At 36.7% G+C, this 15,002-nt stretch overlaps 2 protein-coding genes across 2 annotated transcripts; one reads left to right on the top strand and one right to left on the bottom strand.

Annotated features, from left to right (window-relative positions):
• Positions 1 to 2,183: 2,183 nt before the first annotated feature.
• On the top strand, positions 2,184 to 4,565 carry LOC103402332 (basic blue protein-like). Its single transcript, XM_008341069.4, has 2 exons — positions 2,184 to 2,623; positions 4,118 to 4,565. The coding sequence occupies exons 1-2, from the start codon at positions 2,449 to 2,451 to the stop codon at positions 4,315 to 4,317; spliced, it is 375 nt and encodes a 124-aa protein (XP_008339291.1). The 5' UTR covers positions 2,184 to 2,448; the 3' UTR covers positions 4,318 to 4,565.
• Positions 4,566 to 6,032: 1,467 nt separating this feature from the next.
• LOC103402331 (basic blue protein-like) lies at positions 6,033 to 7,422 on the bottom strand. Its single transcript, XM_008341068.4, has 2 exons — positions 7,224 to 7,422; positions 6,033 to 6,355 (listed from the first exon to the last, which is right to left on the bottom strand). Exons 1-2 carry the CDS (start codon positions 7,396 to 7,398, stop codon positions 6,162 to 6,164), a joined length of 369 nt encoding a protein of 122 aa, XP_008339290.2. The 5' UTR covers positions 7,399 to 7,422; the 3' UTR covers positions 6,033 to 6,161.
• Positions 7,423 to 15,002: the final 7,580 nt, after the last annotated feature.

The following is a 15,002-nucleotide window of genomic DNA, read 5'->3' as shown; positions in this document are numbered from 1 at the left end:
AGGCAAATCCGAACACAAATTATTATTTCTGAAAATTTCACATTACCCCTTGAAACTATATTTTCTTTAACTAAAACCCATCTCCTTTTGTTTTCTTAACTAAAGTTTGACTAGGCTCAAACTAAGAAAATTCTTCCATTAAGTTTGGCTTTTCAAATTGTGTATTTTCTGAATGCCTAAACTACACCTATTAATACTTGGATTGGGTTTTTGGATCAGTTACTTGTTATATCCATTTAATTAATTATATTTATTTTACAAAATATTTCATGCCATTCATTCAATGTATTAACTTTCAAATTATTATAAGGTGTCGATTGAAAAATAATAATACTAATTTCATGATTTTGTGCATTAAATATACAAGTTAATTTACCTACCGACACAACAATAAACCTAAAACAGCTTCAACTATTGCCTATATACTCCAATCCCTAATGCACAAAACAAAAGCTATATGTTCCGCGCAATTTTTACCTACAAAATAGTCTAATTTACCTATTCCATCAAACCAAAATTTAAAGGATCTAATTTACTTCCAAAATTGTCTAATTTACCTACATGATTTATGGGCATTAGATTACAAGTTTATTTAATTGCCTACAACAAATCCACAACATTCAAACATTATCTATTTGTGAACACGAAGTTTTTCTGAAACAAAAGAGACAAGAACAACGTGCACAAAATAATATTTTGGTGTTAATGGATTTATAGGGTTACGATCTCTTTTAACTTGATCCTCTGATTCGATCTCCGTAAGGTGTTGATTTATGGATGTTGTTGATCCAAGGGCCGTTGAGGCTTAATTTTGGATGAACGGTTGGGAGCTTCTTCAAGGGCCGTCGGGGCTTGATCTTAGGACGAACAGTTGTGTGGATTTGTTGATGTTGTTGATCCAAAAGGCCGTTAGGGCTTGATCTTAGGATGAACAATTGTGTGGATTTGTTGATGTTGTTGATCCAAAGGGCCGTTGGGGTTTGATCTTAGGATGAACGGATGTGTGGATTTGTTGATGTTGTTGATCCAAAGGGCCGTTGGGGCTTGATCTTAGGATGAACGGATGATGAACGATGAACACTTTCTTCAAGGGCCGTCAAGACTTGATCTTGAATTGGTGGAAGTTCTTCAAGGGCCGTTGGGACTTGATCTTGAAGGAGGATTTGATGAAGAACGAAGAGGGCTTTCTTGATCCTTCGGGATTTGCTTGAGAGCTTTAGAGTTTCAAAGCTTTAAAGATTTGGGGGATTCTCTTCCAATTTGGGAGTAGAGAAATGTATTTGTAAATTAGTTGATGATACCTTGATGTAGAAGCCTATTTATAGGCTTTGAGAATGAATCACCACCACAAAATATTTTTTTCTTTTCCAAGCACCATTGCCTAATTTCCCACTTAATACAATTTTAAACTTGAAGTGGTAATTTTATGGCCTAATTTTCCACTTAATATCATTTTAAACTTGATATGTGCATGCTTTGTCATTGCCCAAAATGAGAAGAAAATACTTGTGTAATCCTCCAAGGGTATTTCTTCTTATTTTGTCGAGTCACACACCATGTGTACAATTTGTATGACACGTGGCATATGCCATGTATGCCCTGACACGTCAAAATTTTAATGCGTTGGTGAACATTTATTTCACCGCAATTTCGATGTCTACACTAATATCACTAATTTTTATTGGAATAGGTAAATTAATTTAAATGTAGGTAAATTAGTAGAAATAGTTAAATTAATTTATATGTAGGTAAATTAGTATAAATATTTTATAAGTAGGTAAATTAATTTATATGTAGGTAAATACATGATTCAAACAATTTTTTTGTTGTTGTACGAGATATGTCTATTTTTTTAATATGGTAAATTAATTTATATATGTTACTAATATTTATGATGCAAGAAAGGTAAAATATCTATATGGATTTAATTGCTCATCATAATTAGGATGAGTAATAACATTTTTTATTAACCAAATTAGGATTATGTGGCATAAGTTGTAAATGTGTTGTAATAGTTAGTTATATATTTATCGACATACAGTCTATTTGAAATTTGAATTTTATTTGAATGTTTAAAATTAGATAGGGTTTTGTTTGAAAAATAGAAGTTTCAAGGCCTATATGTAAATAACCCTTATTAATGTTGGGTGACTTCAATGCCTCTCTCAGTAGTCAGGAAAAGTGTGTGGGAGTCAAGGGGCATCCAAAAATTTTCATGCGCATATCATGGCTTTTGTAGCCACTCCCTGACACCCATCAACCCCATGCCTTTCGGTTGTTGTGTTGGGACAAAAAAGGGGTCCTACGTCTCCACTACCACTTCATTAAATAGGAGGAGGGGAGACCCAACTATCTCACCCATCACCCACTACCGATCTCTATCTAGCTAGATCTTTGTCTGTCCTTCTCTCTACTGTGTCTGTGTGTTGTTGGGAGAGAAGAGAAATCATGGCTAAGGGAAGAGGCAGTGCAGTGGTTGTTACGGCGGTGCTCCTCCTCGCTTTGCTGCTCCACTGTGAGTGGGCGGATGCAAAAACCTACACCGTTGGGGATAGAGGTGGTTGGACCTTTAATGTTGCTGGGTGGCCTAGTGGAAAAACTTTTAGAGCCGGTGACATACTCGGTTAGTAAATTTTGATATATCCTTGCCCTAGCTCAGAGCATGCATGCAATGATCATTTCTTTATCATTTTACTACGATGTAAGTTGTTATCAGTATTCTAAAAAGTCATTACATATTCGACTTCGATGTGAAATCATGAAGAATGTGTAATTTTTTGAGTCTTAAAATGTATTATTTTCTAATAGATAGTAGATCTTGAAAAAACATGCATGATGAGTTTGACTGGATTTGGTTTTGCTGGTATAGGAGAGAATAGACATCTTGTTGTAATTTGCAGGCTCGTTTGAAATGTTTATAAAATGGTTGAAAGCATTATAATGAAAATGTTTAAGAAACTAATCATTAATAAAAGTACAAGTGAATTTAAAAAAAAAAACACTTAAAGTGCTTCCTGCAAGAAACACATAATTTATGTTTCTTGCAAACTACTTTTGAAATAAAAAATATTTTCACTAAAAACATTTTTAGAAAACCTCATTTTAATCCTTAAAAAATATGAGTTTTAGATTATAACCATATGTAAGATTAAAATCCAATTTTAGTCCCTAGCACATTTAATCATATCATTTATTAGTTGTATTTTGATGTTTTATTTTATCCTTTTATTTTTATTTTAATGTATTAATTACATTTAAATTTAATTTTTATTTCATTCATCATAATATATTTTAATGTCTACATTTAGGCAACTAATTTTTTTATAATATATATTCCGATAACAATTTTGTATGTTCTTTATTTAGGTACATTAATACATTTGAATATTTTGGTATATCCATCGGTACAAACATGTAGTTACATTGATTCAATATAATGCATTTCGGTCAATATAATGTATTTCGTTACGTACACTTTGGTACACACATTTGAGTATTGACTTTTAGGTACATTAATTCAATTATTATATTTCGGTAAATACATTTAGATACATACATTTTGGTATTGATATTTAGGTACATACATTTTCGGTATTGACATTTAGGTACATACATTTCGGTATTGACATTTAGGTACATTAATTCTATATAATACATTTTGGTACATACATTTATGTTCATTATAATATATTTTGGTACAATCATGTAGGTACAAATATTTCGGTACAAAAAAGTCAATTTTATATATTTTGGCACAATCATTTCTGAACACTTATGTATTTATATATTTTTGTATCACAAATTTTTTTTAATATTTTCTCATTTACATTCATTTCTAATTAAAAAAAAACTAAATATGTGCATATTAATAAAATTAAAATTTAATATGGAGAGATTAAATAAAAATACGCATTAAATAACAAAAATTGAATGTAAATTTTGATAAAAGTACACTCAAGGGATTAAATTGAATATTTAATTTAGCACCAGGTTTTTTTTAAATTTTAATCTTTTACAAGGATTAATGTTCAAAAACCCCTATATATATATAGAAAAGTTAACTAATATTGTGTTGCATGGATTAACATATGATTAATTAACAAGTATGTATATATAGTTTTCAACTACGGGGCAGCTGCGCACAACGTGGTGGCTGTGAACAAAGCCGGGTACCAGACATGCAACACTCCAGGAGCTGCAAAGGTATATCAAACTGGAAGAGACCAGATCAGACTTGCTAAAGGACAGAACTTCTTCATCTGCAATTTCCCCGGTCACTGCCAATCTGGAATGAAAATTGCCATTACTGCTGCCTAGTGTAGTGTTCCTACCTTCCTACCTACCTAATAATAAAGTCTGCCTAACTAGAGGTTGACTAGCTTATATATCACACCTTTTTTTTCAATACACTCTTGTTTAATCCTGTCTATTTTTGCGATTGCTTATTTAATGACTAAAAAAAAAAATCTGTATGAAGAAAATAATAGTGGGGTCATTTTCTAAAGCAAAGCCCTATCCTGCCATGCCTATGCCGCAAGTAAATAAAAATGGAGTTTTAACGAAAAGTCTTCGGTACTGTTTACTTTAACGAAAAATTATATTTTTACACTAAAAAGTCAAATTTGATACTATTTATTTTATCCTTATCGTTAAAATTCAAAGTTTTGAAGTCATTTTCGTTAGTTTTCCTAAATAAAAAAAGGCCATTCTCCCCAGCCCTGGAAGTTCACGTAATGCCTTATCTAGTCGGTCCAAATTATGCGTTTATGAGAGGTGCCAACTCCAATTACTGTCTATGTACGATCTATTCTACCTCCTCTACGTTCATTCTTTCTTTTTTGATTGAGCGAGCAAACTACTTTTAATAACCTTGATGATCCACTATGAGAGCACTATATATGCTAGCAAAATATATGTTGCTGGATACGCTGTTTGTAACTTTTTCACCACTACTTTGTGGGTGAAGAAATAATAGTCTGAGAGTCTTGGTGCTAGCTTTAGGGCCACATTGGACCATTCAATGGTCGCCATTGGGAAAGATCACTTTAAGTAAGCCACGATAAGGTGGCCTCTCTCTGCTCTATCCCTCTTCTCTCCCCCGCCAAGACCTTTACTCGCAAACTCTGGTTTCCAGCCGCCGGCAGCCCGGCCCCTTTCCTTGATTGGGGTCGGTGGCAAGCCTTAAATTTACTTTTCCTGCGGCTCATCTTGTGTTTCCTCCATGGATTTCATTTGGAGACATGCTTAGGGTTTGGGTGGCTCTCAAAGTGTATTTAGCACTACCTGATAAGATTATGGTAAGATTATAGGAGCACTCATAGCGCGGGTGCTTGGTTGTTTTGGTTTGTCTGTGGACTTTTCTAACCTTGTATTAGCTTTTATCTAATGAATTTCACTTTGTTTGACAAAAAAAAAAAAAAAAAAGACTCTTTGTGCTGCTGCTCGGTTTATAAAGTGTCATAATTAAAGAAAAGGGAAAATAAAATAAAAAAGGTAGAAGAAATTGCAATGCCTTCTTTATTAAATTGTTATGGGGATTTGACTTTATTTTTTAAGAGGAAGAAAAGGAAAAGAAAAAGAAGTACAAAATAAAATGATTAGGATTGCAATGCCTTCTTCATTAGTTGAGTAATGATAGAAAAACTAAATTTGTAGATCACATAGAGTGTCTGTATACATAAGATTTTTCCTTCTCCAAAATGAGTATCTGAGTATAAGTATTTTTTTTACAATGTAAATTAAGGTAGTAATTCCACAATTGTAAAAAAATTAATTAACTCAAATACGTGGTGGGGTTGGATTTGCTTATAACTAGCGAGTTTCCGCTACAATGCTCCTAAGTTTTAGTGGCACATTTTTACACCAATGCTACATACCACTCAGTTATATGGGTTCTTATACAAGATTTAACCTTTGTACATGTCCATTAGACCCTCTACATGCAAGACCTAATCGTTAATTTTTCGGACTACTCAATGGTACATACCGAATAGACACCCTCGTCTCAAGGGAAAAAACACACCCTCGTCAATTAATTATTCAAACCAACAATACATATGATTCAAAGAACAAACATAGTTCACTGATTTTACTTAAACTTAAGACATTCAGTCAAGGCTTTTGCCTCATACAAAATCTTAATAAAGTGAGGAATTATATTATTATTTCGCAGTGACTGCTATCTTCATCCCAGCAGCACAGTGGCCAGGAAAACCGCAGATGAAGTAGTTTTGTCCTTGCTGAATTTTGATCACATCGTTTCCCGTCGACAAGAGCTTGCCGCCGACTGTGCATGTCCTGTAACCATTTTCATCTACGACTGCCACATTGTGGAATGCATTATTGTATTTGAACACTGCAAATAAGATTCCATTGCAATCAAATTAGATACCAATTAATTAAATTAATGTATGAATTAACAAAAAAAGTAATATTAGGAATACCAGATTTTTATATTTTGGGCACTAACGTGCCATATATACCCCCACAAGTTTCTTCGGCTCTCGATAGACTCTTTAAAAAATGAGATTCTCTATAGACTTTCTGTCACTTCATTTTTTTGCACAATATTTTGTATTGTTGGCACGAGAATTGACGGTAAACTGTGGAGTGACAGAAAGTCTATGAAGAATCCTATTTTTGAGAGAATCCACTTTAGCTTTCATCCTTCAAATTTTATTTTTTTCACTAAAATGTTTCTTTGGAAAACATTTGTTAACCTCTATTAAAATCAATGATGTAGCATAACTCAATCACTCCCTTTTTTTTCATCAATAATCTTTTGTTGATCGTGATTCTTGATCAATATATCTCAACACTTTTTATCCAAAGCACCGAATTTCCAACAAGTAAAAAAAATTTAGGGCTCATTTGATAACTTATTTCGTTTTTTGTTTCGAATATTTATTTTGACGTGGAAATATATACATAACAGGAAATGAGAGAATGAATGGGAATAAGAGAGATGTAGAAGAAATATATCAGCAAAACACATAAAATGAAACAAAAAATCATTTTCAGTTGGTATCACTTTCAAAACTTTGTTTCTATTAGTATGCTTTTCTCGTATCTCCATTGCTCTTTTTATTGTCCCATTTTTTTAATATACATTTCTCGTATGTTAACCCAAAAAGTAGAAAATAAAACTCAAAACTAAAACGGTCATCAAACGAACACATACACATGATTTATGAATTGGCTGCAACTTAAATCATAAAACTTACCCAACGTATCATTGGCTGTAAAGTTCTTGCCATTAGGCCAGTCATGAACCTTGAAGTTCCAGCCATCACCCTCTCCGACGGTGAAGGTTTTGGCATGAGCAATCTCACCGTGAAGCACCAACCCTATCGCTATCACTGCGGTAACAATTGCACTGCCTCTAAGCTGGGTGGCCATTTTCTGGTTTTTCCTGGTCGAACAAAGGCGAGAGTAAAACTATATGGAACCTATGTGGTGGTTGTTCACGTTTTATAGGAACTCAATCTGGGGTTTTTAATGTTTTACCATTTTTATAAAGATATGTTTTTCTTTTTTTCAAATTTGTATTTAGAATATAGTTTTTTTTATTTCCTAAGAGAGATAGAAATAGACTTATTTTTAATAAATAATAAAGAAATGAATTTTCATAAAAATGGTAAAACTTCAAATACATTTTGTCTAAGAAAATCAAAAGGTGACACTGGATCTAGACCAGCCACTTAAAGATGGTTAATTTAGATTACGATCGTATTGCATTTCATTTCCCATTATTTACTTCTTATTTTCTCCCAAAAAAAGAGAGTAAATAACGGGAAATGCATTATGATCGTAATGTATAATTAGTTTATGAGAAATGCTAACAGGACTCATTAAAGAGGATTTCTGTAGATTCTTTGCCACCTCACAATTTAATGTCAATTCTCGTACCAACATTATAAAACATTGTGCCAAAACATGAGATGGTTGAGATGTTGGAAAATAAAAGGGAAAGTATTTTAAGGTTTGATTTAATTAGTGATTTTATATGATTTAATAAAGGTTTTATATGATTTGATTTGGTCTAGGATTGTTTTGGTTTATTTTCTAGTATTGCTCCTTTGTTATCTTATAAATGCCTCCCTGCGGAGAAGAATAAAGTATTGAAGTTGTATTTGAGAATTGAGTGATTGTAGAACATTCTAAATTTTTCCTAAACTCTTTATTTTCAACTAGAGAATCTATGGAGAGTTTCCCTTTTAAAATAATCTCCTTAACATTGATAGGGTTAATGTGGAGCAAAAAATAATCAAGAAAATTATGGAGGTGACACATGGATTTTTAGGTTAAAAGGACAAAATTACCCTCGAGGCACATATGGATTCTCACGCGCATGCAACAGACAATAACGGCTCAATCAAGGAAGAGTCAAAGGTGATTAAAATGATATTTATTCAAATCCTTCTCATCACTCCTCATCAAATCCTTATTCAAAAGGTAACTCCCAATTTTCCTATTTAATTTGGGATTAATTGTCATGTTAATTGCAAGATATTATTTTACATAATATCTTGCAATTATTCACACAAATTCACCATATATAGCCGGCCACTATTCTCCAAATAGGGTCGGCCACACCCCTATAAATAGTCATATTCTCCCACTAAAATGCTAGGCCATTTGCTACCCACAAACTCCTAAACACATTATTTTCAGAATTCTAACTTTGGTATCAGAGATTCTTCGGCCAAAACCCCCTCCCCCCCATTCATCATGGGTGCGTGAGGCTTTTGGCCTTAATCGTAGGAGTTATTATTTTGCAAGTGCATTTTCGTCAAAGGAGAAGACGGCGGAAATTTGCATCTACAATTAACACATGGTTTTTCTACCTTGGTGCATAAAGTATCATAATAAATGTGGGTAGAAGCTATTGGATGTAAAAATACATCGGTAGGGGAGCGTTCCGTTTAGATAAGAGCACAGCTGTTGACCATCTTCTGATTGTCAATACAATATATAATGACCGCAAATAGTTCTACACTATTGACCCTATAAATTCATGGAGGGTTTGTTCGTGGCTATAATTTCAGTTGGGGATGTTTCCTAGCGGACGAGCACACAGCTCCCCGAGAGGTTAGCGCTGGTTGATGCTTTCTATCGGGCTTCTGCTCTATGGCGGGCTTGTCGGGCAAGGCTGAAAGAGAAGGACAGGGTTAACTTTGAAAGGTGCCTTTGTAGAGCCTTAGGTGTAGGCCTTGAGGCTCCCAGTCAAGATTAACGTTTAGGTGTTCAGGCGTGCCACTGCCATCTTTAGCATGGTAGATGTAAAACAGATGTTGCGTTTTAATTGTATATATACCCGAGAGGCTGTTTTAGTTATGAAATGTGCCTTTATGGGGCCTTAGGTAGGCTTTGAGGCTCTTAATCAATAACTAACCCAGTACTCAAACATATAATGTTTGTTTCATTGATTGCAGAAGTGTTATGACTATTATATTTCTAATTACCCGAGCCCGAAGAGCAGAATGAATCCAAATAGATGCCTTTGTAGGGCCTTAGGTGTAGGCCTTGAGACTTCCCATCAGAATTACTTCTATACTTAAACGTTCTACGAGAATCATAATATAACAGAAATAAAACTAGGAAATAGGTCGATTACTTGCGCCCCAAGTCACTTCAGACTTCTTGTTATCAAAGGCTGTCATGGATGGGTTAAGTCCACATAAGGTTCTTTTTTATGCCTTGAGACCAAGGACTTTTGAATGATCAATCTTACATGCCCAAGGGTTTAGCACTTAGATCTGATTTAAACTGTGACTACATATTCCAATCGGATTCAAGCACTGAGGAGTCTTTTAATCATCAACTTGCTAGAACTAACTTAGATACAAATGGAAGTATACAACATATTACTAGACTTATGAATGAAAAGACAAAAACAAAGAGGGTCGGGCAAGACTAGTCGTCTTGCAACTTCCTATCTTTGTGATTTATAGAGGGGCTTGAGAGCTTAGAAAGAGGGATAGGGAGATGAGTTTACAGAAGGAAATTGATACCACATCAAGATTTATACAAGGTAGCAGAGCTTTTACAAAGGCTTTTGGTGAGGGTTGATCCCGAAAGGGATGAAGGCTTGGGCTGACTACAGCTTCATTGAAAGCAAATCTGGCTTGAGCAGAGTTTGTGCTTATATTTGTTTGGTTGTTTGAGTGTCCTTATCTTTGATTTCTCTTTCTTCTTTTATAGACAGTTTGGCTTGGCATCCTGTAGCTTTAATCTTGCCCGAATGCAGCTTGAAGGGCAATGGCTCATCAGCTTTTTACTTGTACTGCCACTGTAAAGTGCTTTTGGGCTGATTAGCTGGCTGGTCTACACCACTTGGTCTCTAGGTAGGTGAACAAGTGGTTCAAATGATCTGCACCTAGTCAGGAAAAGCCCTATTTCTGCATTTTAGGCTTTTGCTGGGCTTCGGGCTCTTTTCCTCCTAGTCCTTATTTTGGGCCAACTCCCTTTTGAGCCCAAAGTTCAAGTTTTAACCCAAACAGTGCCCCCTTCAATTAATATTTAGGTTGGAATTCCAGGCGCCAATATTGATTGAATAGCCACATACCTGTATACCTCCCATCGAACTTGTATTTTCTAAACGGGACGAATGCAATCTTGCATCTCTTGCTATTCTCATGACCTTTGAGCTATCCTCTGAGGTTTCTATAAATTCAGGCTCGAAATTGCTCTTGTCCAGCCAATAGATCTTCTTCAGCCTTCTCTTTTTTCTCCCTCAACTGGAAAATAGGTTCCTCCGAATTCAATTGGGGTTTCCTAAAACTCCATTTTCATGTGAAAAAGGATTTTCATCAAATGTCTATTATCTCCAACGCCTTTGGTCAAACACCCCGTTGTCTCCAACACCTTTGGTCAGGTATTCTCTTTCTGGTAGCTTGCCATCTTGCTCGTTGCTTTGATAAGTCGGGCTTCACCATCATACCTGGTGATGGTTCGTATTGAGGGTCCTCTACCAAGCTCATCTTGGCCGCACAACCCGATCACCTGATCAGGTTCTATCCATGAAGATAGCAGAAAACTGGTTAAGACACCACTGCATCTAAAAGGAACCATACATAGTGCACTGAGGCAGAATCTGATGTAAATTTCACCAATTTGTCGAAATGAATAAAACATTATTTTATCAACTTTTTATCTTTCTGTCTTCTTGAATGGTTGATGAACAAACATTGTACTTTGACATCCCGAAGCCTGCTTTATCTTGCATCCTCCTTAATATAACAGTCTCTAACATCCCATAATGTAGGACAATACCTTTTTAAGAATTTGACATTAATGGGATGTCTCTGCCAATTTCCTTCGAGGTCCGTCAAGTAGTATCCTCCCTTGTCTAATACTCGACTAATCATGAAAGGACCTTCCCATGTCGGGCACACCTGAGGCTAATTGCGCCATCTTGTTGGCTGCTAGGTTGGATTCCCTGGGAACATGATTAACTGATATCTCAAAATCCCAATAACTCAGCAATTGCGTGGCCACTAAGTAATACCCTGCCATGGTGATATGTTTGCACTTGAAATCCCCATTGAGCTGGTTTATTACTAACTCTGAATCACCAAACACCTCTACTTCTACTGCCCCCAGATCCATCAAGATTTCCAAACCAATTATTAAGGCTTCATACTCTGCCCGATTATTGGTATTCCTTTGGTAATCTAGGAGGAACGAGTAATAATGATAAACCTCTTGGGGGTTCACAATGACAATCCCAGCTTCAGAGGCCTTATGAGTGTAAGAACCATCAAAATAAAGCTTCTAAGGAGTAATCCAGAGGCCAGTCACTTTTTTTATCTCTTGATGGACCCACTCTTCTTTACCCGAGATATTTTGGCTTGGCGGGATCCAAACACTAGTAACTTCCAGGGTCCCCGGGATATTGATTATCTCATCTTGAGACTCTTGATGCTCCGCCAAGAAGTCGGCAATTGCTTGGCCTTTGACTGCCCTCTGGGGTACATACTGAAAGCTGAATTTTGATAATGCTAGAATCCACTTCCCAATCCTTCCCGTCAACATTGGTTTTGACAACATATACTTTATCACATCTGTCTTGGCAATGATGTGCACGTGACAAGGTAACATGTAATGCCTCAGCTTACCGGCAGTGAAATATAGAGCTAGGCACAATCTTTCCACTGGGGAGTATCTTGTTTCTACCTCGGTCAGAATTCTACTGAGGTAGTACACCGCCTGCTCTTTCCCACCTTCATTGTTTTGAGCTAGTAAACTTCCGATTGATTTTTCTGAAGCTGAGATATATAGCTTTAAGGGTTTTCCCCTTTGAGGTGGTACCAACATTGGTGGAGAAGTCAAATAGGCTTTGATGCTGTCAAAAGCCCTTTGGTGTGGTGGTCCCCATTCAAAATCTTCTTTATCCTTCAGTCTCAGCAGAGGAGTCAATGGTTGGATCTTGCCCGCTAAATTGGCAATGAATCTCCCTAAGAAATTAATTTTACCTAGCAGCCTCTGAAGTTGTACTTTATTGGTGGGTGAAGGCGACTCCATTATTGCCCAAGGTTTGTTTTTGTCCACTTCTACTCCTCTTTGATGAACCAGGAACCCCAAGAAGTTGCCCGCTTTTACTCCAAATGCGCACTTCTTTGGATTCATTTTCAGCTTATGGATCCTTATCCTTGTTAAAGCTTGCCTGAGGTCTGTCAGATGCTGCTCTTCTATTTTGGATTTTACCACGATGTCATCGATGTACACCTCCATGTTTTGGCCAATTAAATCATGAAAGATGGCATTCATTGCCCTTTGGTAGGTTGCACCAGCATTCTTGAGCTCGAATGGCATGACTAGATATTCATATGCCCCCATATGACCGGGACACCTAAAAGCTGTTTTATGTATATCTTCATGGGCCATCTTTATCTGATTATATCCGGCATTCCCATCCATAAAAGATAAGACTTTATGTTTTGCTACCGCATTTATGGACAGGTCAGCTATGGGCATGGGATATTCATCTTTTGGTGTGGTGGCATTAATATTTCTGTAATCAACACAACATCGTACTGCTTTTGTTATGGCTTTTAAAACGGGTACAATGTTAGCTAACCACTCTACATATTTAGCTGGTCTAGTAAATCCAGCTTTTACTAGTCTTTCAATTTCTTCTTTAACCTTCTCTTCTATCTCCTTTGACATCTTTCGCGGTGCTTGCTTAACAAGTTTATACCCCTCCTTGATGGGCATTCTGTGTTCCGCCAAGGTTGAATCTAAACCTGGCATCTCAGTGTAATGCCAAGCAAAACAATTTTTAAATTCTTGTAAAAGACAGATAATCTTTGACCGATCATTAGTTTCTAACAAGCCACTAATTTGTATAGGTCTTGGATCTTCTTCTATCCCCAAATCAATGACTTCCAAAGGATCTTGAACCTCTGGTGGTGGTTTGTCTGGTTCTGTGCACAAAAATTCAACTAACTTCGGGCTTTCGGGCAAGTCGTCTGGCCCATCCAAGTCATATATACACTCGGCCATTCGTATGGCCATATCCAACTCTTCTCCGTAAAGCTCTTCTCTGCTTTTATCCTGATTGGTCGGAGATCCTAGCTGCCACTCCTGCTCTTCTTTATCAAAGAGCTCATTTTCTTACTTTCTTCCTTTCCCATACACCAACATTCTTTTGATCAGGGACCTGACTGCCATTACCTGATCCTTCTTCTTTTGTTCTATCATTGATGATGTAGGGGTGTTGGGACGATACAAGGTCTATCCACTTCTCTCTAGTAAGGAGCATTCCTTGTTCTAAAAGCTTTTGGGCCGTCACCTTAGTAGGGTCGCCGTTCTCATCAACTCCTGAACATTTTAGAATTCCTACATTGAGATTGTAGAAACTCACTTCCGCAACATTGGCTGTAGGGAGAAATGGCCGTGATTTGGCCTCCACCATCTCCCAAAAGCCTAGTCCTTCTGTCCCTGCCTCATGATAAACAGCCACTTGTTGATGTAGAGTGGAGGGTATGGCGAAACTTTGGTGGATCTAATCCCTTCCAAGTAAGGCTCCATAGGTGGAAGTGCAATCTACCACAAAGAATGCCAACATGATTTGTTTGGACCCCAAATCCACTTCTAAAGGCAATATCCCATGAGGTTTGGTGATAGCGCCCGAGAAGCTTGAAACCGTGAGGTCCGTAGGAATAAGATCTTCTGTGCTTCTTCCTATTCTTTTCATTTGCTTGGCTGGCAGTACATTAACAGCCGCTCCTCTATCAATTAAAATTCTTTTGAAAGACACCCACTCCAAATGAGTGCAACATATATTGGCTTAAGATGGTTGGCTAGTAACATGTTTGGACAGTTGAACACCATTTTATCCGTATAGATCCTTAAAGGACCATCTTTGGATGCTTCGGAAGATTCAGCTTTTCCCGACTCTCTTTCTCCAACTATCTCAACACCGACATGAGCCATCATTGGCTCCGTCGTCACATAGTCTCATTCCATAGTGGCAGGTTGATTAGGCTCGGCACCAAACATGGCGGATAACACATACGCCATGTTGATATGAAAATTGCTAGGCTCTGGCAGTTCTTCTTTCTTGCTCCCTATCTGTTCCATGAACTCATCTAACCAGGCCATCGCTTCTTCTAGAAGCAGTGGTTCTGGTGCTCCCTCCTGTTGATTCATGCCTGAATATGGTGTTTGCTTTGGAACTTCACCGAAAGGATCCACTAATGATAGAGAATGTGGTTTCCTTTCAGGCGAAACAGTTCCAAAACAAATAGGCTCTGTCTTCCATCCGGGAGTTGGCATCATGATCATATCTTCTTGAGCTTTCCTCAAGATCCTATATTTCCCAGGATGTAGGCTTTGCGGTACATGGTTTCCTTCCCCTTCTGTTTTACTATTAGCTCTCTCTACCTCTTTTTTACTTCTCCAGCGGAACTGACTATTCCCCCCAGATGACGTTTTTTCAAACTTTTGATTCTTAGATGCTTCAGACGTCGCGGGGGTCTTTAAAGAATTCATGTAGG

The sequence above is a fragment of the Malus domestica genome, chromosome 15 (assembly GCF_042453785.1).
Source record: "Malus domestica chromosome 15, GDT2T_hap1".
Taxonomy (NCBI): Eukaryota; Viridiplantae; Streptophyta; class Magnoliopsida; order Rosales; family Rosaceae; genus Malus; species Malus domestica.
This window is presented reverse-complemented; position numbering and strand designations above follow the sequence as displayed.